A 26,300-nucleotide genomic window follows, 5' to 3' on the forward strand; every position below is an offset into this window, starting at 1 on the left:
CATCTTGGGGCGTTATCCCAGTCATTATCCAATAGGTGTAAGGACATCCTCGGGAGCAGCCAATGAAGAAAAGGATCGAATGACACGGGCCCAATAAAGAGCGTCGTCTCTTCCAGTCAGCCAAGAAAGGGGCGGTCCCGCGAGGGGAGGGGAGAATGCCACCGCCTGAGGAATGTCAACTATTCAACATGGAGACGGCGGTTACTACGCTCGAGACCATGGTAAGTCTCGGGACTGCTGGCGGGCCGCCACCGCGCAGAACGGAGCCGCCGTTCCCTTGAGGACCGAAGTGGCCCCCTGAAGAGCGGCCTAAACGAACGGAAGGAACAAAAGGGGTGGAAAAGCCGCGGAGGAGGGCAGGAATGTAAGAAAACGTCTCCCCTCCCCCCCGCCGGATTCAACCATTCCTCACGCCTGGAGGAAGGGAGGCTAAGAGTGTATCTGGGCGTGCCCATTATTCACCCCGAAAGGGGGTGGTGGGCTCGCTCCGTTTCTTTCTGCCGTCTTGCTCGAGGGGGGCGTGGTCCATCAGTGGGCGTGGCTTGGGCGGATCCATTCTTCCCGAGCCCGATTCCCGGGGGGCGTGGCCAATACTGCGTGTAGGCGTGGCTTGTGTGCTGGGATGTTGCTGTGGTGGGTTGCCTGGAAGGGAAAATGGGAAGAGATCCATTGAAAGCATGGAAAAGGAAAAAAAAAGAAATGTAACCTTCCATTGCCCACACATTGTCCTCAACTTACAACGGGTTTGTTTAGTGGCCAAAGTTACAACAGCGCTGAAAAACTATTTTTCAAACTTAGGAACGCGTTCCCGGGGTCACGTGATCAAAATTCGGACGCTTGGCAACTGACTCGTATTTATGACGGTTGCAATGTTTGGGGGGGGATCATGAGATCTCCTTTAGCGGCCTTCTGACAAGCAAACTCAATAGGGGAAGCCAGGTTCACTTAACAACCGTGTTTCTGACTTAACAACGGCTGGGGTTTACTTGACAGCTGTGGCCAGAAAGGTCTAAAATGGGACGAAACTCACTTAATGAATCTTTTCTCTAAGCCACAGAAATGTTGGGCTCGAATTGGTGGCGGGAAGTTGAGGGCTGCCTGTATTGCGCTCGTACCTGTAGCAAATTATTGATTTGTTTTGTCATCTGAAAGCTTATTTAGGGACCACCTAATTCTGTTGTTCTCTGGAGGGGCTGAGTTGGACCCTAAATCTTATTGTCTGCCCATACAAAGTGCTACCTGGGGTTGATTCTACCTGCAATGTAGTAGGTCTGGAAAGCACCAGATTAAGAAAAGGCAGATTTATCCCATTTCTGCCCATAAGCGAATTGAAAGTGTGGGAAGTCATTTCCCTCCCCCCTCCCAGAGAAGGAAATATTAAGAAGGGCAGAATGTTATATTTCCTCAAAGGATCTTAAACAGGTAGAAAAGCGTGCCCAGTTTTTCTTAATAGCCCCAAGTCTCCCTCCTCCATGCAGAAACCAGCTCTGTAGAAATGCAGATATCATAATCCTTTCAGAAAGACTGGAAACTAGAAGCTTATAGCTGATGGGATTAGAAAGACAAAGATCCCTAGAATCAACAATTCCTCAGCCCCCAGAAACCCAACACAGGACATAGCCATCAGCCCCAGCCCCAGGAAAGCAGGATATGGCCTTTATGACATAATAGGATTAACCCAACACTATCAGAATACCAGAAAGGCACACTCAGACTCAGGTCAAAGTTCATGCCATAGGAAGAACTCCAAACAAAAGCTCAAGAAGGTATAAAAACCCACCACTCCCAGCTCCATGTGGTCAGCTTTCCCGGAGCCACGCTTCTGTCTGGCTTTGCTCTTCAATAAACTACAACCTTCTTTCTCGAGCAGTCTCCATTTTGTTTATTCCCAGCTTGGACTGGACCCCAATGAAGATTTTTCTTTCAACAAAAGCAAGTACATGAGATTGTACATCAGCCTATACCCAGTGCCACGTTTAGCCGTGGACCTTTTTTCTCCCCATCCTAGTTGGCACTGCAAAAATATTGTGAGGCTAAATAACAATGAGAGCCAATTTGCTCAAGTGGTTCAGGAACTCCTCAACGGGACCCGAAGTAGGTTTTTGCTGTTAATTTCCGTGCTCGTTATTGAACCTCTTCTGAGGATTGCAATGCTTTCTAAGCTTTTTTGTCCTCTTAAGATTTATTTATTCATTATTTATTAAAATTCTGTGCCACCCGTCTCCCCTACCAAATGACTCTGGGTGGCTTGATGGCTGACTGGGTTTTTTTTTTTTTTTTGCTAAGGATGGGCTCTTGAAATTGCCTTCTCTTGTTATGAAGAACAGTTGCAAGAACTGGGTATGGTTAGTTTAGAGCAGTCCCCTCCCAACCTTTGGGGCACTAGGGACTGGACCGGGGTGTGTGTGGTTTCGTGGGCTGCCTGCATCCCATGGATGGGAGTTCACTTGGTTTCTGGCGTGCCACGGAAAAGAAGGACATGGGTTGACATGAAAGCAGTGTTTCAATATTTGAAGGGCTGCCACAAAGAAGAGGGGGTCAAGCTATTCCCCAAAGCACCTGAAGGCAGGAGAAGAAGCCACAGATGTAAACTAATCAAGGAGAGAAGCAAGCTGGAACTAAGGAGAAATTTCCTAACAGTGAGGACAATTAACCAGTGGAACAGCTTGCCTCCAGAAATCGTGGGCGCTCCATCACTGGAGATTTTTAAGAAGAGACTGGACAGTCACTTGTCTGAGATGGTATAGGTTCTCCTGCTTGAGCAGGAGGCTGGACTAGAAGACCTCCAAGGTCCCTTCCAACTCTGTTATTCTGTTTAATGAAATCAAACACTTTCTGTTTTTGCCAGTATGGCTCATGGAACACTGCTGTAAGAGGCAGAAGCTTGTCAAAGAGAGAAGCAACCTAGAACTAAGGGGAAACTTCCTGACAGTGAGAACAATTAACCAGTGGAACAACCTGCCTCCAGAAATGATGAATGCTCCAACACTGGAAGTTTTTAAGAAGAGACTGGACAGGCATTTGTGTGAAATTTATACAGTCTCCTGCTTGAGCAGGGGGTTGGACTAGAAGACCTCCAAGATCCCTTGCAACTCTTGTCATTCTGTTCTTCTGTCTTGCTGCTTTCTGCAGGGTGAGAAGTGTCTGTCCACTGCCCTTTTTATGTTGTACTACTAGTGAACATGCACAAAAAGCAGTGCAATGTTAAAAGGGCATTGGCCAGTAATGCTCTTGTCAGCTAAAACACAATTGTAAGGGGAAAATCCTGTATCGTAAAGGTTTGGGAGTCTGCGGGGTTGCCTAAAACAGGAACGGGAAATCCCACCTTGCCCTCTGGATAGTTTTATTTATTTATTTATTTATTTTGAGTTTTGCTGCAGAAGCATTAAAACACGAGTGCGCTTTTGTATACGATGCGAGCAGCGACGGGATTCAAAGATGAACAACTGGTTCTCTGTGTTGGACGTCACTTCCGGAAGTCCAGTTCTGGGCCTGGGCAACAAAAAATGAAGCTACCGGTTCTGCCAGAGTGGTGCAAACCGGCTGAATCCCACCGCTGGATACAAGCCTGCCAAAGTTTCCTGTGTGCTATGCTAGTCTGTGCATCCTTTGCTTCTAAGAAGAAGAAAAAAGCTAGAGAGTTTCCTTTTGGCAAACAACTTTGCCTAACAAACAAAACAAAACAAAAAACCCAGATTCCCTGGTTATTGAGACGCTGCTGTTTCTTTCGGGAGGCAAATGGCTGGGTCGGGAAGCCCGATCTGCAGGAATGCGACTTCCCCTTGCAGAGCCTGCATTCTTTTCATCTTGTGCATGTTCCTGCACACATCCTCCCCCCCCCCAGCCCCATGGAGGACTGTACTTATCTCCTACTTTTACAAATAACTCTTGAGTCAGACCGCTGGAATCTAGCTGATGCTATGCATGGAGACGGGGTGACATGATAGCAGCATTCCAATATCTGAGGGGCTGCCCCAAAGAAGAGGGAGTCAAGCTATTCTCCAAAGCGCCTAAAGGCAGGACAAGAAGCAACGGATGGAAACTAATCCAGGAGAGAAGCAACCTGGAACTAAGGAGAAACTTCCTGACAGTTAGAACAATTAACCAGTGGAACAACCTGCCTCCAGAAGCGGTGAATGCTCCAACACTGGAGGCTTTTTAAGAAGAGACCTAACCTCCGTTTCTCCAGAATGGTGTAAGGCAGAGGTCCTCAAACTTGGCCCCTTTAAGACGTGTGGACTTCAACTCTGGGGAATTCTGGGAGTTGAAGTCCACACGTCTTAAAGGGGCCATGTTTGAGGGCCCCTGGTGTAAGGTCTCCTACTTGAGCAGGGGGCTGGACTAGAAGACCTCCAAGGGCCCTTCCGACTCTTGTCATACTGTTCTCCAAGCATTTTCCTGCTGACAGGAGCTCTGACTTCATTGCACTACTGTACTTCACGGCTAGCAGTGCAATAGTATTGTCAAAGCACTTGCGAGCAGACCCTGCAACGGCGGCCCGCTGGTGCCACGCATTTTTCTCTCAACCCTCTGTGGCCGGATGGAGCATTTGGGGCTCTGAAGAATCTGGGCTCTCACATGACCTGTTGATAAAAGAGGCATAAAGTTTAATTGGTCAAAGAACAGAGGAAAGATTCTGGTCGGTAGGTCAGTTTTAGAAGCCACGGTGGGAGCAATAGGCTGGCTCTGTAAACTGCTTAGAGAGGACTGTAAAGCAATATGGAGCGGTATATAAATGCTATTCCTTTTTCCTTTCCTTTCCTTATTTCATTTTATTTCCCTTTCCTCCTTTTCCTTTCCCTTTCCTTTCCCTTTTTCCCCTCTCCTTTCTTTTCCTTCCATTTCCCTTCCTTTCCTTTCCCTTTCCTCCTTTCACTTCCCTTTCCTTCCATTTCCCTTTTCTCCTTTCCTCCCCTCCCCTTTCCTCTCCTCCCCTTTCCTTTCCTTCCATTTCTCTTCCTTTTCCTTTCATTTCTCTTTCCTTTCCTTCCCTTTTCCTTTTCTTCCCTTTCCTTATTTCATTTCATTTCATTTCCCTTTCCTCCTTTTCTTTTCCCTTTCTTCCCTCTCCTTTCCTTCCATTTCTCTTCCCTTTCCTTTCCTTTCCTTCCATTTCCCTTTTCTCCTTTCCTTTTCTCCTCCTTTCCTCCCCTCCCCCTTTCCTTCCATTTCTCTTCCCTTTCCTTCCCTTTCCCTTTTTCTTTCCTTCCATTTCTCTTCTCTTTCCTTTCCTTTCCTTTCCCTTTTCTCCTTTCCTTTCCTCCTTTCCTCCCTCTCCCTTCCTTTCCTTCCATTTCTCTTCCCTTTCCTTCCTTTCCCTTTTCCTTTCCTTCCATTTCTCTTTCCTTTCCTTCCATTTCTCTTTCCTTCCCTTTCTTTTCCTTTCCTTTCCTTTCCTTTCCCTGATGGCACAGTGGTTAAAATGCAGCATTGCAGGCTGTCTTTGGCCACAGCCAGGAGTTCAATCCTGACCGGCTCAAGGTCGACTCAGCTTTCCGTCCTTCCGAGTGGGTAAAATGAGGACCCCCCGATTGTTGGGGGGGGGGCCAATAGGCTGACTCTGCAAGTCACTTAGAGAGGGCTGTAAAGCACACTGTGAAGCGGTATATAAGTCAAAGTGCTCTTGCTGTTTGCTGAAAGGCAGCTGGGAGAAGGAAGTTGCTAAATGGTTTCTGAAAAGGCCGGCTGTGGAGGTCCAAAGGTTCTCCTCACTGAGGCTGCTTCTGCGGCTTCAGTTGGTTGGGTCCAGTTGATGATTCCTGTAATGACCCTGCAGTTTATTCAACAATTTATTTACTATTTACAGGATCAGATTTCGGTCTTGCCTGTCTTGTTTTATAAATAACTCGGCGATGAACATACATAATGCTCCTTCCGTTTTCCGCACAACAACCCTGTGAGGTGGGTTGGGCGGAAAAAGGACTGGCCCAAAGTCACCCAGCCGGCTTTCATGTCAAAGGTAGGACTAGAAAACACTGTCTCCTGGTGATTGGCTCAAAGTCACCCAGCCGGCTTGCATTGCCTAAGGCGGTGCTAGAACTCACCTTCTCCTGGTGATTGGCTCAAAGTCACCTAGCTGGCTTTTCCATACCTTAGGGGCAGTATTAGAACTCACCATTTCCTGGTGATTGGCTCACCCAACCGGCTTGCTTGCATGCCTAAGGCGGGACTAGAACTCACCATCTCCTGGTGATTGGCTGAAAGTCACCCAGCTGGCTTTTTCATGCCTAAGGTGGTGCTAGAACTCACCTTCTCCTGGTGACTGGCTCAAAGTCACCCAGCCGGCTTGCATGCCTAAGGCGGTACTAGAACTCACCTTCTCCTGGTGATTGGTTCAAAGTCACCTAGCTGGATTTTTCATGCCTAAAGTGGTGCTAGAACTCACCTTCTCCTGGTGATTGGCTCAAAGTCACCCAGCTGGCTTTTTCATGCCTAAGGCGGTGCTAGAACTCACCATCTCCTGGTGACTGGCTCAAAGTCACCCAGCTGGCTTGCATGCCTAAGGCGGTACTAGAACTCGTTGTTTCCTGGTTTCTAGCCTAATACCTTAACCACCACACACCAAACTGGCTCTCCGTTCATAATGAGTGAAGGACAGAATTTGTCTCTCTTTAATATGCTCAGTCTCCACTTTCTGTTGATATATCTAGTCTAACCCTAACCCTATTCCTAATCTTAACCCTAATCTGTTGGTATATGACGGGTAGGCAACCTTGGCTCTTTTATGACTCGTGGACTTCAACTCCCAGAATTCCTGAACCAGCATGGCTCAGCATGGAAACCTCTCCCTTTCTCCTCAGCATGGCTGGCTCAGGAATTCTGGGAGTTGAAGTCCACGAGTCATAAAAGAGCCAAGGTTGCCTGCCCCTAGTATATGAAATCTGTCTGTCTGTCCTATGGAAACAAGCCTGCAAACTGGTGAAATCACAGTGGCTTTATATATAGGTAGTCCTCGACTTATGACAGTTGAGGCCAACATTTATGTTGCTGAGCAGGGCAGTGAAGTGAGTTTTGCCCCATTTTATGAGCTTTCCTGCCACCGTCGTTCTGCGAATCACAGCAGTTCAGTTAGGGACCCAGTTGTGGAGTGATTTTGCTTGTCAGAAGATCACATTGCAACCGTCATAAATCTGAATCGGTTGCCGAGCGTTTGAATTTTGATCATGTAACCACGGGGATGGTGCAATGGATGTAAGTGTGAAAAACGGTCCTCACTCACTTTTTTCAGTCACTGAACGGATGACTGTAAGTCAAGGGCTACCTGTACTGTTTTATCCTTTATGAAGAATGGATTGGTGGTTTGAAACAAGGAATTAGGGCCTGAAATAGCAACTCCTAGCATTGGGGTAAGTTGTAGGAGATACTTAACAGAAAGAATGCAGAGAAGAGCAACTAAGATGATTAGGGGAGTGAAAGCTAAAGCGTGAAGAACAGTTGCTGGATTTGGGGATGTCTAGTTTAATGAAGAGAAGGACGAGGGGGGACAGGATAGCAGTGTTCCAGTATCTCAGGGGCTGCCCCAAAGAAGAGGGAGTCAAGCTATTTTCCAAAGCGCCTGAAGGCAGGACAAGAAGTAACGGATGGAAACTAATCAAGGAGAGAAGCAACCCAGAACTAAGGAGAAACTTCCTGACAGTCAGAACAATTAACCAGTGGAATAACCTGCCTCCAGAAGCGATGAATGCTCCAACACTGGAAGTTTTTAAGAAGAGACTGGACAGCCATTTGTCCGAAACGGTAGAGGGTTTCCTGCCTGAGCAGGGGGTTGGACTAGATGACCTCCAAAGTCCTTTCCTGCACTATTATGATTGAATGGAATTGAGTATGTCCAATTTAATGAAGAGAAGGACTTGAGGTGACATAGCAGTGTTCCAGTATCTCAGGGGCTGCCCCAAAGAAGAGGGTAGTCAAGCTATTCTCCAAGGCGCCTGAAGGCAGGAGAAGAAGCTATGGATGGAAATAAATCAAGGAGAGAAACAACCTAGAACTAAGGAGAAACTTCCTGACAGTGAGAACAATTAACCAGTGGAACTCCTTGCCTCCAGAAGCTGTGAATGCTCCAACACTGGAAGTTTTTAAGAAGAGACTAGACAGCCATTTGTCTGAGATGGTATAGGGCAGGGGTGTCAAACTGCCAACCCACAGGCCAGACACGTCATCGGAAAACCATGCCCACCCCATTGCTGGCAATGGTGAAAAAGCCCCGAGATGTTGCACGATGTCACTTGACATCACGTGACGTCACGAGTTTGACATGTCTGGTCTAAGGTCTCCTGCTTGAGCAGGGGGTTGGACTAGAAGACCTCCAAGGTCCCTTCCAACTCTGTTATTCTGTCATTACCACGTGGTTAATTAAGGACCTGGGAATTGCAAATAGATGTCAGAAAGTGATTAAGATCAATACCGCTGCCAATTGTCCTGTCTGATTTCCTACAGGTGCCACATTATTCTGTGGGTCAGGTAAAATGACCAAAATTCCTCCTCTTCAAAACCTGCTTGACTGTGTAGCCTCAGGGAATCCTGCATCCTTACCTTGTAGTAGTAGTAGTAGTAGTAGTAATGTTGGAAGGGACCTTGGAGGTCGAGTCCAACCCCCTGGTCAGGCAGGAAACCCTACACCATTTCGGACAAATGGCTGTCCAGTCTCTTCTTAAAAACCTCTAGTGATGTGGAAGGAAGGAAGGAAGGAAGGAAAGGAAGGAAGGAAGGAAGGAAGGAAGGATAGCAGAACAGCAGAGTTGGGAGGGACCTTGGAGGTCATCAAGTCCAACCCCCTGCTCAGGCAGGAGACCCTATACCATTTCAGACAAATGGCTGTCCAGTCTCTTCTTAAAAACTTCCAGTGTTGGAGCATTCACAGGCTTCTGGAGGCTTCTGTTGGCTGAATGCAATTTGGGCACCGCTCGCCACAATGTTTATTCATGTTATAACTGGATGATTTGACAGAAACCAGTCCTCAAGGTGTCGTTAAAGTGAGGCATGGGCCTTGAAGTAAATGCAAGAGCCATAAAAGCATTACCTAAATAAATAAAAAAAATCTGTGCTTTCATAAGAATTATTTATGGAAGTGTTTGCGATCAAGGATCTGCAGAAAAATTGAACACGGGAGCGTGTACAGTCAATTGAAACAAGGGGGAAAGAAATGGAGGCAGGAAAGAGAACCCAGTTTATTTAGCTTTCAATACCCTAGTTCAGGGGTAGGCAACCTTGGCTCTTTTATGACTGGTGGACTTCAACTCCCAGAATTCCTGAGCCAATATAGCCAATATAGCTCAGCATGGAAACCTCTCCCTTTCCCCTCAGCATGGCTGGCTCAGGAATTCTGGGAGTTGAAGTCCACGAGTCATAAAAGAGCCAAGGTTGCCTATCCCTTCCCTACTTTGTAAATACATCGTCAGCCTCCCAGGTAAACCACACAGGAGACATAACCATATAAGCTAATTCTACAGGTAATCCTTGAGTTATAACCGTAATGGAGCTTGCCCATCCTGGTCATAACTCAGAATGGCTGTAAAGTGAGCCAGCCAGTCATGTGACTAAAATGTCTTTTATGACCTCTTTTGCAGTGGTTAAGTGCAGTTTGCCAGAGGCGTGCTTTTTGCTGAAAACCAGAATATCAGTTTTCAGTAAAACTGCCCTAAAACATATTCATGAGTCTGTCGAAACTTCAAACAATCCCTAAAGTCCTAACTTGAGGACTATACTTTATTATAAGGCTACATTAACAGAATCTTGCAAGCCTGTTACATAATGTGCAATGTAAAATAGTCAGTCCCAAAATCAGGGTTTTTTTTTTTTAAAAAAAAACTTGGCAAGTTTAAGGTGCGTGGACTTCAACTCCCAGAATTCCCCTGCTTGTACCGGCAGTCCTCAGGTTACGACTGTAATTGAGCCTGACAGTTACAGTCGTAAAGTGGCTCACCACATGATCAGATCTGTTTTTACCTCCTCTGTGGCGGTTGCAAGCCCCACGGTCGTTAAGCAAAGCCACTGTTTGCTGTGGGCTGATTTTTGATGGAAAACGGAAGCAGAGGGCCTAAATGCAGGCTGGTTGCTGAGACCGCCAAGGTGGGGGGGGCAGGTACGTCGCAACTTTGAATGTTTGCTAAGCAAGTGGTTATAAGTTGAGGACTTACTTGGTTCCACAATGTGGGGCTTATGTGCTGACGGGTGCCAAAGCCTGTCAGAATTCAAATCCGGGCCTTCTCTTTTCTCCTCATCTTTATTTTCACCAACACCCTGGGTGCCAAACAAGTCTCATAGTTTTTTTCTGAGGAAACACAGGCAGTCCTCGACTTACGACCACAACAGAGCCCAAAATTTTCTGTCGTTAAGTGAGAAATTGGTTAAGCGAGTGCTGACCCGTTTTACCACCTGTCTCGCCGCAGTCGTTAAGCGAATCACGGCATTTGTTTAAATTAGGAACATGGTTGTTAAGTGACTCTGGCTTCTCCCCATTGACTTTGCTTGTCGGAAGGTCGCAAAAGGGGATCACATGATCTTGGGACACCGCAACCGTCATAAGTACATGCCAGTTGCCAAGCGTCTGAATTTTGATCACATGACCACGGGGATGCTGTAAGGATCACAAGTGTGAAAAAAAGATCATCAGTCACACTTTTCAGTGCCATTGTTACTTCGGACAGTCACTAAATGAATTGTTGTAAGTCAAGGACTACCTGTGCTAAAAATAATACAGGTATTCCTCGACTTACGGCCGCAATTGAGCCCAAAATTGATGTTGTTAAGTGAGACATTTGCTAAGTGAGCTTTGCCCCATTTTACGACGTATCAAGCCGCCGTTAAGTGAATCCCTGCAGAGGTTAAGTTAGGAACACGGTCGTTAAGTGAATCTGGCTTTCCCCCATTGACTTTGCTTGTCAGAAAGTCGCAAATGTGGATCATATGAACCAATTGCCAAGCATCTGGATTTTGACCCTGCAACCATGGGGGTGCTGAAAGGGTCGTAAGTGTGAAGAAAACGGTCATAAGTTGTAACTTTGAATGGTCACTAAATTAGCTGTTGTAAGTCAAGGATTATATGTAATCGTAGCTGGCTGCAGCCCCTACTCTTTGGATGTGTGCCCACCTATGCAGAAAACTGACAAAGGTGAACCCAGGTCAGGGGTAGGCAACCTTGGCTCTTTTATGACTCATGGACTTCAACTCCCAGAATTCCTGAGCCAGCCATGCTGAGGAGAAAGGGAGAGGTTTCCATGCTGAGCCATGCCGGCTCAGGAATTCTGGGAGTTGAAGTCCGCAAGTCATGAAGGGGCCAAGTTTGAAGACCCCTGACCCAGGTGCAGGAAATCTTGGACCTACAACCATCCATTTAGTGACAGTTCAATGTTACAATGGCACTGAAAAAAGTGACTTATGACAATTGTTCACACTTACAACCTTTGCACCATCGGCATGCCGATTGTCAAGCACCCAAACTTTGATCACATGACTGTGGGGATGCTGTGATAGTCGTAAGTGTGAGGACCGGTTATAAGTCACTGTTTTTCAGGGCTGCTGCTCACTAAACAAATGATTGTAAGTTGAGGACTACCTGTATCTCTTTAAGATTTATACCACAACCTACTACTTGATAAAACAGAAAAATGCGAGTTAGACAGCATCACCACCAGATGGATCCGTAGCTGGTTGACCGGCCGTACTCAGCGTGTGGTCCTCAATGGAACCGCATCTACATGGAGGGAAGTGTGCAGCGGGATGCCCCAGGGCTCTGTTCTGGGCCCAGGACTCTTCAACATCTTTATCAATGATTTGGACAAGGGGATAGATGGGGAACTCATCAAATTTGTAGACGACACCAAACTGGCAGGAATAGACAACACTCCAGAAGACAGGCTTAAGATACAGGAGGAGCTGGACAGATTTGAAACACTGGGCACTATCTAACAAAATGAAATTCAATGGTGAAAAAAGTAAGGTTCTACATTTAGGCAAGAAAAACCAAATGTACAGGTATAGTATAGGGGGTACATTGCTCAATAGTAGTAACTGTGAGAGATATCTCGGAGTCCTAGTAGACAGTCACTTAAATATGAGCCAGCCGTGTGTTGCAGCTGCCAAAAAAGCCAACACAGTGCTAGGCTGCATTAACAGAGGGATAAAATCAAGATCACGAAGTGTTGATACCACTTTTCAATGCCTTGGTAAGGCCACACTTGGAATACTGCATCCAGTTTTGGTCACCACAATGTAAAGAAGATGTTGAGACTCTAGGAAGAGTATAGAGAAGAGCAACAAAGATGATTAGGGGACTGGAGGCTAAAACATATAAGGAACGGTTGCTGGAATTGGGTATGTCTAGTTTAATGACAAGAAGGACGAGGGGGGACATGATAGCAGAGTTCCAATATCTCAGGGGCTGCCCCAAAGAAGAGGGAGTCAAGCTATTCCCCAAAGCGCCTGAAGGCAGGACAAGAAGCCACGGATGGACACTCATCAAGGAGAGAACCAGGACAAATTTTCTGACAGTTTTAGAACAATTCACCAGTGGAACAACCTGCCTCCAGAAATTGCACGTGCTCCAACACTGGAAGTTTTTAAGAAGAGATTGGACAACCATTTGTTTAAAATGGTGTAGGGCTTCCTGCTTGAGCAGGGGGTTGGACTAGACGACCTCCAGATTCCCTTCCAGCTTTGTTATTCTGTTAAGAGAGGGTGAGATGCCATCAATATGGAAAGATACGGTCCTTCTGTTCCATTCCATTCTCAATAAAGATTTGTATTCCATTCTACTCTACTCCAATCTACTCTCTGTTCTTTCATGACTCTTTATTTATTTATTTATTTATTTATTTATTTGCAAATATTTATATGCTGCCCAATCCCAAAGGACTCAGGGCGGCGTACAAGGTTAAAATGCCATCTTATGCCATCTTTCCTGCCCCAGTTTGTACTAAGCGTGGGCGTTATGTGGTGGTCCTCTCACTCTGTACATCATGTTAATGGGTTGTGATGGTTTTTCATGTTTTAGTTCCAGAAGGCCGAATCTGATCTGGATTACATCCAGACAACGTTGGAGTTTGAAATGATGAAACAGCTTCCTAATGGACTCGCTAAAGAGGTATCGTCCTTAGCTTGAAAGCATGGCTGACATCCTCTAAAGAATTTTTTTTTTTAAATATATTTTATTGATTTTATAGTTTTAACAAAAAGTGTTTAAGACACACCATGGTGTTTGGGTAAACGAAGATTCCAACATAAAATCACACAATAACAGCTCAACTTAATACATTTGCTATCATCTCTCTTATTTCCCTCAAGTAACATAATAAATTTAATATATTTCATTTCTATCCTAAATTTCTATTACTACTAAACCTGTTTATTAAAACTTTATCAATTTCAGATAATGTTTTACATCAACATATTTATCACTTCAAATACCTCTTGCAAATATATTCAAGTTCTTAATCCCTCTCATCCCCTTTTTATCATCAATCTTATTTATTTCTCTAAAGAAATATTTTAAAACCTTAACTTTAAGGTTCCTAAGGGTGACTATATTTTAGCACCGTTGTCTGGAGTTGCACAGCCCATAAGCCATGATTTATAAACTCCATTTTTCAGATTGACCCTATGACGCCAGAACAAACCCGGGACTTGAATGATGCTAGCCATTATAACCTACAGAATATTTGTAGCTGAGGATTGAACTTGCTGGGCTTGCATGTTACCCAACTAGCTAAAACATCATTAGTGGTAAAAGAAGAAGTCATGACTGATAAGAAATGGATGAAATATACAAGGGAAATTAAGCTTAAACAAAAACCACGAAAATAGGATGCATGGTGAACTAATGAGACGATGGTTATAAGAATAATATAAGCTGGAAAAAAAACGTTACACGTAGAGATGATTATTATTTGTACAAATAGAAAAAAGTGTCTGTATTCAATCATATACTGAGAATATTAAGAATTACATTTTGTTTAAGATTGACAAAGGAATATATAAATGGGAGAAGGGAAGATCGAAGAAATGTATTATTAATTAATATACCAATTAGGAGATTATCAAATTCAATCATTACGGATGTTAATTGATTATCATTGTCTTTTTTTCTTCTTTTTAAAATGTAAACCAAGACAACACGCTGTACACCAGGCGCTGGAGATTTGTCATTGTTAAAAACCAATAAAATATATATACAATTAGTGATAAAAGAAGGAGGGGTTTACACAGAAGAGGAGGAGGAGTCCTTGGTGCTCTCTCAGATTGCTTGTTTTCTTGCAGATATTTCAGGACCAAACTAGGTAACCTTGTCAATTTTATTGGGAGTGTTTCCTTCTTGTCACTTAAACCAGTGGTTCTCAACCAGTAGTAAGTCGAGGACTACTCAACTGGTGCAGCACCGTTTGCAAAATGGGACTTTTGGTGGGCTCAGCAGGGCAGAGACAGCCTGGACAATTCCTATTGGCTTTTGAAAGCCAATAGAATTAGACTCTATTCAAGAGAGTCTATTCTATTGGCTTTCAAAAGCCAATAGAATAAAAGGGAGTAGCACAGCTAAGGAAAAGGGGGGAAAAAATGGCGGACTGCGTTGTTTGGTGACCCCCGTGAAATGGTCGTTCGACCCCAAATGGGGTCCCTACCCACAGGTTGAGAACCACTGACTTAAACAGACAGCAAATCCCACTCCTCTGTAGCACTGACGATGTTACCTAGTTTGGTCATGAAACGTCTGTAGGGAAACAACCAAGCTCACAGAGCACAAAGGACCCCATAGCCGTTATAATTTTGCTTCTTTCTGAAACAAGACAATTTTGGGAGCTTATGATTATATCCCATACGTGCATACTTTCTCTATCTTTGCCCTTGGAAAACTGCTCAAAGTACCGTATTTTCCGGCATATGAGACGACTGGGCGTATAAGACGACCCCCGACTTTTGAGAAGATTTTCATGGTTTAGAAAGTCCTCTTATACGCCGGAAAATCTGTGGAGATTCTCAGTCATCCGGGTCATGGTTGCCTCAAAGGTGCTTTTTCAAAAAGCAACTGGACTTCCTTCCTTTTTCCTTGAAGATCTTTGGCTCCTCCAGGAAGCTTCAGTCAGAACTGAAGAAGCCTCTTGGGAGGAGAAGCGAAATATCTTCAAGGAACGGCTGCTGGAATTGGGTCTGCCTGGTTTAATGAAGAGAAGCACGAGGGGTGACATGATAGCAGTGTTCCAGTATCTCAGGGGCTGCCACAAAGAAGAGGAAGTCAAGCTATTCTCCAAAGCACCTGAAGGCAGGACAAGAAGCAACGGGTGAAAACTAATCAAGGAGAGAAGCGACCTAGAACTAAGGAGAAACTTCCTGACTGTTAGAACAATTAACCAGTGGAACAACCTGCCTCCAGAAGCGGTGAATGCTCCAACACTGGAAGTTTTTAAGAAGAGACTGGACAGCGATTTGTCCGAAATGGTATAGGGTTTCCTGCCTGAGCAGGGGGTTGGACTAAATGACCTCCAAGGTCCCTTCCAACTTTATTATTATTATTATTATTATTATTAATATTATTATTATTAATATTATTATTATTATTATTATTAAAACAAAGCAAGCCCAGTTGCCTTTTGAAAAAGCACCTTTGACGAGACTGTAACACCCAAAGACCGAATACTTTTCCCCAGGCTAACTTCATAGAAGTACTTATTAACGTAGAGATTACCTATTAACATTCTGGAGATGGAAAGCCCAAACTTTTTTTTTTCCCTTGATCCAACCAACATAATTGAGGTTTGCAGAAATATGTGGATCGAAAGAAGCTTTCTGCACTCCGCAGTTAACACTCAGAATAGATTCCCAATTCCCCATCCCTAATTCTCATATTCGATCTTCAGCATCCGGTGAAATTGATTGACAACACAGCACAGAACGGGCCAAAAGAAGTTCTTCCGTGTGCTTTTGTTGGTGTCAACTGGGGAATTGGCTTAAATAGTTGTGAAGAAGCCACCTGTTCTGTTTTCCAACTGTTTCTTCGCGTTCTTGATGATCCTATGGCAGGGGGTCTTCAAACTTGGCCCTTTGATGACTTGTGGACTTCAACTCCCAGAATTCCTCAGCAAGGCATTCTGGCTGAGGAATTCTGGGAGTTGAAGTCCACAAGTCATCAATGGGCCAAGTTTGAAGACCCCTGTCCTATGGAGTGGTTGACTGCAGCAACCATAATATGTGCTGAGTTAGCTGTTGGGAGCTGAAGGCGAAGAGATATGATAGCTACAGATAGTCCTCGACTTACGCTCATAATTAAGCCCAACATCTCTGTTGCTTAGTGAGACAGTTGCTAAGTATGTTTTGCCCTGAAGTTTCTTCAGCTCTGACAGGATGGTGGGGAATGGAAGGATTTATACTCCTTGCAGACAGCTGGTCATTTGCCTTCTTTTAGAGAGTCGTTGAGGCCGCTTGGAGGTTTACCTGTGATTCAGGAGAACAAACCCATCAGGACAAGAGTCAGCAGCCCATCTGCATTTAAGAGACGAAGGCCGCTCTTTCGAAGACAGCAAAGTCCACATTTTGGACAGGGAGGACCGCTGGCTTGAAAGAGGGGTCAAAGAGGCCATCTAGGTCAAAATTGAACAGCCCTCCCTCAACGGGGGGGAGGGATACGACATCATCTATCTCCAGTCTACCACACAGTCCTTTCAGCAGTCCAAGAAGGCTCCACACCCATTTGCACCACTCAGGTGACTCTGAAGACACAGGTAAACCTCCAGGTGGCCTCAACGACTCTGTAAAACGGGTGTCAAACTCAATTTCATTGAGGGCCGCATCAGCATTGCGGTTGCCCTGGGGGGGCTGGGGGTGTGTGGCCAGAGTGGGTGCAGCCTACTGGGTGGGTGTGGCCTATTGGGTGGGCATGGCCAGTTCTACATCATTCGCGTCAAGGGTGCCTGTGGGGGCCTGGGCAGAAGTGGGACAGATCTGAGGGTCTCTGGCAGAAGGGGGTGGGACCGGGGCAAGTGCCAAGATGGCCACCACAAAATTATACATTGGCTCCCGGCTGGCCTGGGCCAGGGCCAAGGCAGCGGGGGCCGTTCCCTCACTGTTTCCAGGATGGCTTCGTGGGCCACATGAAACCACTTCGCAGGCCCCCGGGTCTTGGGTTTGACATGTCTGCTCTACAAGGATGGAAATGATCAGCTATCTGCAAGGAGTATAAATGCTTCCGTTCCCCACTATCCAGTCAGCTGAAGAAGCTTCTTGGATGAGAAGGGAAACGTCTTCAAAGGAGAAACAAAGTCCAGTTGCCTTGTGAAAAAGCACCTTTGGGAGAAGCAGTTAATGGAGTTAATGCGATCGTAAGTTGCTTTTTTCAGCGCCGCTGTAACTTTGAAAAATCATTCAAATGTTGTAAGTCAGGGGTCTTCAAACCTGGCCCTTTGATGACTTGTGGACTTCAACTCCCAGAATTCCTCAGCCAGGCACGCTGGCTGAGGAATTCTGGGAGTTGAAGTCCACAAGTCATCAAAGGGCCAAGTTTGAAGACCCCTGATGTAAAGTCATAGTTCCCCTCTCTGTTGCCCTGATCACACCCCCTCTGCCATATACCCAGTCCAAGTCTGTTAATTGACTAGCTAATTAAATTCTCATCTAAGATTTGTTGAAAGACTTCCAGGTTGACTGTGGCTGGTTTAGAATTCTACAGGTAGTCCTTGACCTAGGACCACAATTGGACATTCTTTCTTACGTTGAGTTCTGAATCTGCTTTCGTGGACCTTCTGTTCTTAATGCTTGATGCTTTTTGGTCTTTCCGGATTTCTGCCCTTGAAAACAGGAAAACCCTCTGGTCCTCATACAGCAGCTGTCAGTGGTGAAATCCCGTTACAAAAGCTTGTGCGAACAGCTGGAGAAGATTTCCGCGGAGCAGCAAGAGTCCACGCGTGTCGTCCGTGCCACCCTGGCTAAAACCATGAAGCTGGTCCAGGAAATACAGCAGCAAACCGGGACAGAGGTGATGCTTTGCTCTTGATTGCTACTGTAATGTGTGCATCCCTCAAGATTTTACCTTCTCCTCTTCCTTTGGAATATTTGCGAGAGTGGACGAAGCTCCATTTCAATCACCACGAAACATTTCTAGGGATTGACCTTCCTCAAGCCAGCATTGTTTATGAGGTTTGGTGAAATAGGACCACAGCTCAAGTAATGCCAATAGAAGAGAATATTTGTAGCTCAGGGTTGAACTGTGGGGTCCTTGTTTTTCTTGCAGACGTTTCATGACCCAGCTAGGTAACATCATCAGTGCCAGAAGGTAATGTGAGGTTTACTCCCTGTTTTTATTCGTGGCTTTCCCTCTCAGTGTTTGTGGGAGTGTTTTTGATGGTGCTTAGATTAGGCTGTTATTTACTATTTAGAATAGAATAGAATGGAGTGGAATAGAATGGAATAGAATAGAAGAGTAGAGCAGAGCAGTGCAGGGTAGCATATAATAGAATAGACCATTAGAATAGAATAGAATAGAATAGAATAGAATAGAATAGAATAGAATAGAATAGAATAGAATAGAATAGAATAGAATAGAATAATATTAAAATAGAATAGAATATTGATAGAATAGAATAGAATAGAATAGAATAGAATAATATTAAAATAGAATAGAATATTGATAGAATAGAATAGAATAGAATAGAATAGAATAGAATAGAATAGAATAGAATAGAGCAGAGCTGGAAGGGATCTTGGAGGTCTTCTAGTCCAGCCCTCTGCTCAAGCAGGAGAACCTATACCAGTGGTTCTCAACCTGTGGGTTGGGACCCCATTTGGGGTCAAACAACCATTTCACGGGGGTCGCCAAACAATGAAGTCTGCCATTTTTCCCCCCTTTTCCTTAGCTGTGCTACTCCCTTTTATTCTATTGGCTTTTGAAAGCCAATAGAATAGACTCTCTTGAATAGAGTCTAATTCTATTGGCTTTCAAAAGCCAATAGGAATTGTCCAGGCTGTCTCTGCCCTGCTGAGCCCGCCAAAAGTCCCATTCTGCAAACGGTGCTGCACCAGTTGAGTAGTCCTCGACTTACGACTGGTTGAGTAATCCTCGACTTACGACCGGTTGGGGGTCGCGGCATTAAAAAGGTTGAGAACCACTGACCTATACCATATCAGACAAGTGACTGTCCAGTCTCTTCTTAAAAATCTCCAGTGATGGAGCACCCACGATTTCTGGAGGCAAGCTGTTCCACTGGTTAATTGTCCTCACTGTCGGGAAGTTTCTCCTTAATTCCAGGTTGCTTCTCTCCTTGATTAGTTTCCATCTGTTGCTGCTTCTTCTGCCCTGTGGTGCTTTGGAGAACAACGTGACCCCTTCTTCTTTGTGGCAGCCCCTCAAATACTGGAACACTGCTATCATGTCGCCCCGGTTTCTTTTTTTCTTTAGATTAACCAAACCCGAGTCCCGAAGCCATTCTTCGTATGTTTTAGTCTCCAGGCCTTGGATCATCTTAGTTGCTCTTCTCTGTATTTTTTTCCAAACTCTCAATATCTGATTTGATTGGAGTGCATCCATGAACATCAACCAGCAGTCAGAAAACATGATGAAAACTCCTTAATTGCACATGTTCAGACTTCACCATAGATTCAACTGGGAAACTGAGATATTAGATCAAGCCAAATTAAAAAATACTAGAAAATTCCTGAAAAACTGGCACTTAGACAAATCAGCGATCAACAGATGCAAAGAGATAAACCACATCTAGATCAAAAAGCTAAAAAGGAAAGCAGAAGAGCAAAACACATCTTCGCCAGCAATCAGCACTCAGATAAGCAGAAATTAACACCAACACAACTAGACCAGGGGTAGGCAACCTTGGCTCTTTTATGACTCGTGGACTTAAACTCCCAGAATTCCTGAGCCGGCATGGCTCAGCTTGGAAACCTCTCCCTTTCTCCTCAGCATGGCTGGCTCAGGAATTCTGGGAGTTGAAGTCCACAAGTCATGAAGGGGGCCATAGTTCCCCCATGCTGGCTCAGGAATTCTGGGAGTTGAAGTCCACGAATCATAAAAGAGCCAAGGTTGCCTACCCCTGAACTAGACCAACAATGAAGAAAAAATAATAATAATACCCCAGTCAAGGAACTACCAGCTCAGACGAACAAGCTAACAATAAACAAAAGCCTAATCAAGGAACCGCCAAAAGCAGTCCCCACAAACACTGATAGGGCAAGCCACTTGTACTGTATATCCCCTTCCTTCTAGCACTGATGATGTTACCTAGTTGGGTCATGAAATGTCTGCAAGAAAACCACCAAGTTCAGAGAGCACCAAAGACCCCCACATCTCAAATAAGAGCTTGATGGCAGAGGGCAATGCTTTATTATGTATTACAAGGGATTCTACCAAGTCTTAAAAACCGCCTTTGAGCAGCTCTTTGAGTAATCTGCTTATCCAGTTAACCTAAAGGCAATATCCTAAACCATACATTATAGTTAATTGTTGTGTTCATACAAGCTCAGCCAAATCAAATGTGACAATGAAACACATTACCCTTAAGACATAACTGGCTTGTTTGGCTTAGCTGTTGCAGCTTATTAACGATTTATGATTTAACAAGCCATTTCACTGTCGTGATTTAATTACCTTATGGTGTGAACACAGTAATTGTACTTTGTGAACTATAATTACAATTTAGAATCAAGTGAGGAAAGTCGGAAGCACTTTACCCAAGGCCAACATTGGCAGATATATTATCTTTTCTGTTAATGTTTTGCCCATTTACTTTTTAAATGTATATCTTGCTTTTCTATTAAATGGCCGTCAGCACATCGAAGAACATTCATATGACAATAATAAAAAGCCATCTTGCATTGGGAATTAAAAGCCTCTATCAGTTGCAAAGTTTCATCGAAATCAACCACTTTGTTTTATAACAACAACAACAATAATAAAAATGAGTTGGAAGGAACCTTAGAGGTCTTCTAGTCCAACCCCCTGCTCAGGCAGGAAACCCTATACCATTTCAGACAAATGGCTGTCCAGTCTTTTCTTAAAAACTTCCAGTGTTGGAGCATTCACCGCTTCTGGAGGCAGGTTGTTCCACTGGTTAATTGTTCTAACTGTCAGGAAGTTTCTCCTTAGTTCTAGATTGCTTCTCTCCTTGATGAGTTTTCATCCTTTGCTTCTTGTCCTGCCTTCAGGTGCTTTGGAGAATAGCTTGACTCCCTCTTCTTTGGGGCAGCCCCTGAGATATTGGAAGACTGCTATCATTCCCCCCTTGTCCTTCTCTTCGTTAAACTAGACATACCCAATTCCAGCAACCATTCCTTACTGTATATGTTTTAGCCTCCAGTCCCCTAATCATCTTTGTTGCTCTTCTCTGCACTCTTTCTAGAGTCTCAGCATCTTTTTTTACATCGTGGTGACCAAAACTGGATGCAGTATTCCAAGTGTGGCCTTACCAAGGCATTGTAAAGTGGTATTAAGTCAGTGGTTCTCAACCTTTTTAATGCCGCAAACCCCAACCGGTCGTAAGTCGAGGACTACTCAACCAGTCGTAAGTTGAGGACTACTCAACTGGTGCAGCACCATTTGCAGAATGGGACTTTTGGCGGGCTCAGCAGGGCAGAGACAGCCTGGACAATTCCTATTGGCTTTTGAAAGCCAATAGAATTAGGCTCTATTCAAGAGAGTCTATTCTATTGGCTTTCAAAAGCCAATAGAATAAAAGGGAGTAGCATAGCTAAGGAAAAGGGGGAAAAAATGGTGGACTGCATTGTTTGGCGACCCCCGTGAAATGGTCGTTCAACCCCAAATGAGGTCCCGACCCAGAGGTTGAGAACCACTGTATTAAGTCTTCCCGTGATCTTGATTTTATCCCTCTGTTAATGTAGCCTAGCACTGTGTTGGCTTTTTTGGCAGCTGCAGCACACTGCTGGCTCATATTTAGGTGATTGTCCACTAGGACATAAGAACCACAATTGAGCCCAACATTTCTGTTGTTAAATGAGACATTTGTTAAGTGAGTTTTGCCCCCCTTTACCACCTTTCCTGCGACAGTTGTTAAGTGAAGCACCGCAATTGTCCAGTTAGCAACACAGTTGTTAAATCCGGCTTCCCCATTGACTTTGCTTGTCAGAAGGTCGCAAAAAGAGATGCCGTGACTATTTTGAATACAGGTTGGTTTCCTGCCTGAGCAGGGGGTTGGACTAGATGACCTCCAAGGTCCCTTCCAACTTATTATTATTATTATTATTATTATTACTACTACTACTACTATTACTATTATTATTATTAATCAACTTTTCCTCCTTTTCTAGATCTCTCCTCTGTCTGAAGAAGAACAGCGTGCGATGCAGCGCTTAATGTATCAGACTCCTGAAGTGAGAGAAGGGTTTTTTTATTTATAGATTTTATTAGTTTTTATATGGTTAGGAATAAGATGGGTTCGGGATTAGGGTTGGGGTTTATCCAAATAACATTTTCAATATTTAGCAAATAGCATAATGTCTGGGTACATGTATTTAACTAGCAATAATAAATATAGTTAATTATCATAAATATGTTAATCACTCAATAGCCTTCTCATTAATATATTCAGAATTATATGTCACGTTCCTTTCTCTCTGACTCGTTTTTCTAGCCATTGATAGAAATTATCCAGTGTTCTAAAGTACACTGAGTCTTCTTTCTTTTTAATCTTTAAAGTCAGTCTATCCATTTCTGCACACTCTAGAATTTTCTTAATTAGTACTTCTTCAGTTGGTAAGTTTTCATTTTTCCACTGTTGGGCAAATACAATTCTTGCGGCCGTTAATATGTGTAGTATTAGATATCTGCAATCTTTCTCAAAATTAGCGCCTATTGTTCCTAACAAAAATAATTCTGGTTTAAAGTCTATTTGTTTTTTAGTCATTTTCTACTGAAGTGAGAGAAAGTTTGACAGAACAGGTAAATCTAAACATAAGAATCTGGCTTTCTAGGTCTGGTCCTGAATAGCTAAAAGTAAAATCCCGGCCATTATAAGTTTGTAGCTTATGTATAAGTACAGCATGTTTTTTTTTTTACTTCTGAAACAGAACTAAGGTTTTTTACAACTTGATTTTAAACTTTTTTTCTTAACCCAGGCAATAGTGGATGCTAGTTTCTTTTGTCTCTTAACTTCTGGCATAAAGATAGTTAGACTTTCAGTTGGGGTGGCGTGGGGTTGTACGTCCACTTTACAAGTAGTCCTCGACTTACAGCAGTTCATTTAGTGACCGTTCAAAGTTACAACGGTGCTAAAAAAAGTGACTGACGGCCGTTTTTCACACAACTCTGGCAGCATTCCCAGTGTTGTATGATCAAAATTCAAACGCTTGGCGACAGACTCGTCTTTGTGACCGTTGCAGCGTCCCAGTGTCACGCGATCCCCTTTTGCTACCAGCCAAGTCGATGGGGATGCCAGGTTCACTTAACAGTTGTGTTACTGATTTAACAACTGCAGTGATTCGCTTAACCGCTGTGGCGAGAAAGGTTGTGAAATGGGGCAAAAATGTCACTTAGCAACGCCTCACTTCGCAACGTACAGTTTTGGGCTCAGTTGCTGATAGTAAGTTGAGGGCTGCCTGTAGAACAGTGGTTCTCAACCTTTTTAATGCCGCGACCCCGAACCGGTCGTAAGTCGAGGACTACTCAACTGGTGCAGCACCGTTTGCAGAATGGGACTTTTGGCAGGCTCAGCAGGGCAGAGACACCTGGACAATTCCTATTGGCTGCTGAAAGCCAATAGAATCAGACTCTATTCAAGAGAGTCTATTCTATTGGCTTTCAAAAGCCAATAGAATAAAAGGGAGGAGCACAGCTAAGGAAAAGGGGAAAAAAATGGCGGACTGCGTTGTTTGGCGACCCCCGTGAAATGGTCGTTCGACCCCAAATGGGGTCCCGACCCACAGGTTGAGAACCATTGCTGTAGAAGTACAATGGAGAAGAAATCAAATCGATCAAATCAACCTTTATTGTCAAAGTACAACATGTGGACAATCTCATTGTACACATGTTGTACTTTGACAATAAAGGTTGATTTGATCGATTTAATTTCTTCTCCATTGTGCTTATAAATTAAAGCGGGCTATCTATACTTTTCTTTTTGTGAGAAAACGGGGGGGGGGGGTGTCTTTGCTTAAAACGGTCTCTGTTCTTTTTCTACAGAATTGCCCAAAAGAACATTAAATCCACTGATTCCTTGCTGAACATTCCAGAAAGAAGCTTCCCAGTGGGAGGTGATGAACAAGGCCATATACCTTTTCATGTATATATTTTTTTAACCTGTTGGACATTGTTCCTGCGTCTGGTACAAGGGTTGCCAAGATACCATTAGATATCAATGTGTAAACAATGCTGTTTTGAATTATGTGCCAGTGTTGATCTTGCATCTTTATTAAATTGTGAAAAAGTTTACAAAATGATCAGCCAGTGACCTGATCTGAATACCTCTGTCCAAAGGGCAGGTTTTTATTGTTTGTATTATTGGTGTAAGCAAGCCTGCCCTTCTAGTATTTTAAAATCAATAAAATTATTTTTTGACCAAGGTAAACATTCTGGAGAAATAAAATAAAATTTGAAAATGGTGGTGATTTTACTTTGCTTCGCCAGAGGGGATACAGAACCAATAAAAGAGACGACAACAATCCATAATTCCACAATTGATAAAAAGACCGAATCGAACACATGTAGAGAGCAATCACTCAAAGCATAACTTTTTCCCCAGAAAATAAAATTCTGGATCTTTTTCCTAAGTTGCACACACAAAGTCATGCTTTGTGTCAAGACTACCTTGCTCGCTTGCGGATAATATTCTGTATGAGTGGTGGTGAATCTATGGCACGGGTCTCTAAAAGGTTCGCCATCACTGTTCTATATTCTTATTAATTTTTTGATTAAGAATTTCATTTAACTCCCAGGATGCTTCAAGAATAATATAGGTAGTCCTCAACTTATGACCACAATTGAGCCCAAAATTTCCATTGCTTGGCAAGACAGGAGTTTTGCCCCCTTTTACCACCTCTCCTGCCACAGTTGTTAAGTGAAGGACTGCAGTTGTCAAGTTAGCAACACGGTTGTTAAATCGTGGCTTCCCCATGGACTTTGCTTATGAGAAGATGGCAAAAGGGGATGCCGTGACTATTTTAAATACAGGTTGGTTTTCAGCTGCCTGAATTTTGATCACGTGACCAAGAGGATGCTATGATGGTTGTAAGTTGATTTTTTCTCTAGCCTTGTAATTCTGAACCATCACTAAATGAATGGTTGTAAGTCAAGGACTACGTGGAGCAGTAAACTTTTCTTATTTCTACAAACGTACAAAGAGCAAGACGTGCATTATTTTCTGTACTTCCCCAGATTCAGAATAATGGTTGAAAGGGAGCTTGGAGGTCTTCTAGCCCAGCCCCTTAACAACAGTTAAGTTTTCCCTTTTCGGATTCAGACCGATCATGGACACATATAGAGAGGAGTTAAGAGAATAACAGAATTAACAGAGTTGGAAGGGACCTTGGAGGTCTTCTAGTCCAGCCTTCTGCTCAGGCAGGAGACCCTATACCAGGGGTAGGCAACCTGGCCTCTTTTATGACTCGTGGACTTCAACTCCCAGAATTCCTGAGCCAGCTATGTTGAAGAGAAATGGAGAGGTTTCCATGCTGAGCCATGCTGGCTCAGGAATTCTGGGAGTTGAAGTCCACGAGTCATAAAAGAGCCAGGTGGCCTACCCCCGTCATATACCAATAGATTAGGGTTAGGATTAGGAATAGGGTTAGACTAGATATATCAACAGAAAGTGGAGACTGAGCATGTTAAAGAGAGACAAATTCTGTCCTTCATAAAAGAGCCAAGATTGGCTGCCCTATACCATTTCAGACAAACGGCTGTCCAATCTCTTCTTAAAAACCTCCAGAGTTGGAGCATTCACAACTTCTGGTGGCAAGCTGTTCCACTGGTTAATTGTTCTCATTGTCACGAAATTCCTCCTTAGTTCTAGGTTGCTTCTCTCCTTGATTTTCCATCCGTTGCTTCATAATTCGTAAAGGTACACCTGATTCCCTGTTCAAATTTTGGTAATATGAAGGTGGATATCCTTGTCGTTGTTTCACAGTTAATGCTACTGGACACCGTAACATTCCGATAGCCTTGTTGCAATTCAGCAGCTTCAAAACCCATTCATTCTCTGAAGTTCTTAAGTTCTCCTTACTTTTAAGAAAAACTTCAATGAACTTCACCCATGAAGTTTTGAAACGACTGTAAGAAAAATCAAAACGTTTAGCTTCAAATGAAATGTGTCGGACCAAAAACAATGGTGGAAAGCCGTATTGTGGAATGTGTATTGCAGCACATT

General features: G+C 43.9%; 1 protein-coding gene across 1 annotated transcript; it reads left to right on the forward strand.

Annotated features, from left to right (window-relative positions):
* Nucleotides 1–77: 77 nt before the first annotated feature.
* Nucleotides 78–24,538, forward strand: SKA2 (spindle and kinetochore associated complex subunit 2). The gene is made up of 5 exons (XM_039368560.1): nt 78–221; nt 12,992–13,081; nt 17,780–17,956; nt 22,252–22,314; nt 24,122–24,538. The coding sequence occupies exons 1-5, from the start codon at nt 156–158 to the stop codon at nt 24,140–24,142; spliced, it is 417 nt and encodes a 138-aa protein (XP_039224494.1). The 5' UTR covers nt 78–155; the 3' UTR covers nt 24,143–24,538.
* The last annotated feature ends 1,762 nt before the right edge of the window (nt 24,539–26,300 follow it).

This window comes from Crotalus tigris, unplaced genomic scaffold (genome assembly GCF_016545835.1).
Source record: "Crotalus tigris isolate CLP2741 ecotype Arizona unplaced genomic scaffold, ASM1654583v1 scf7180000020823.416525, whole genome shotgun sequence".
Taxonomy (NCBI): Eukaryota; Metazoa; Chordata; class Lepidosauria; order Squamata; family Viperidae; genus Crotalus; species Crotalus tigris.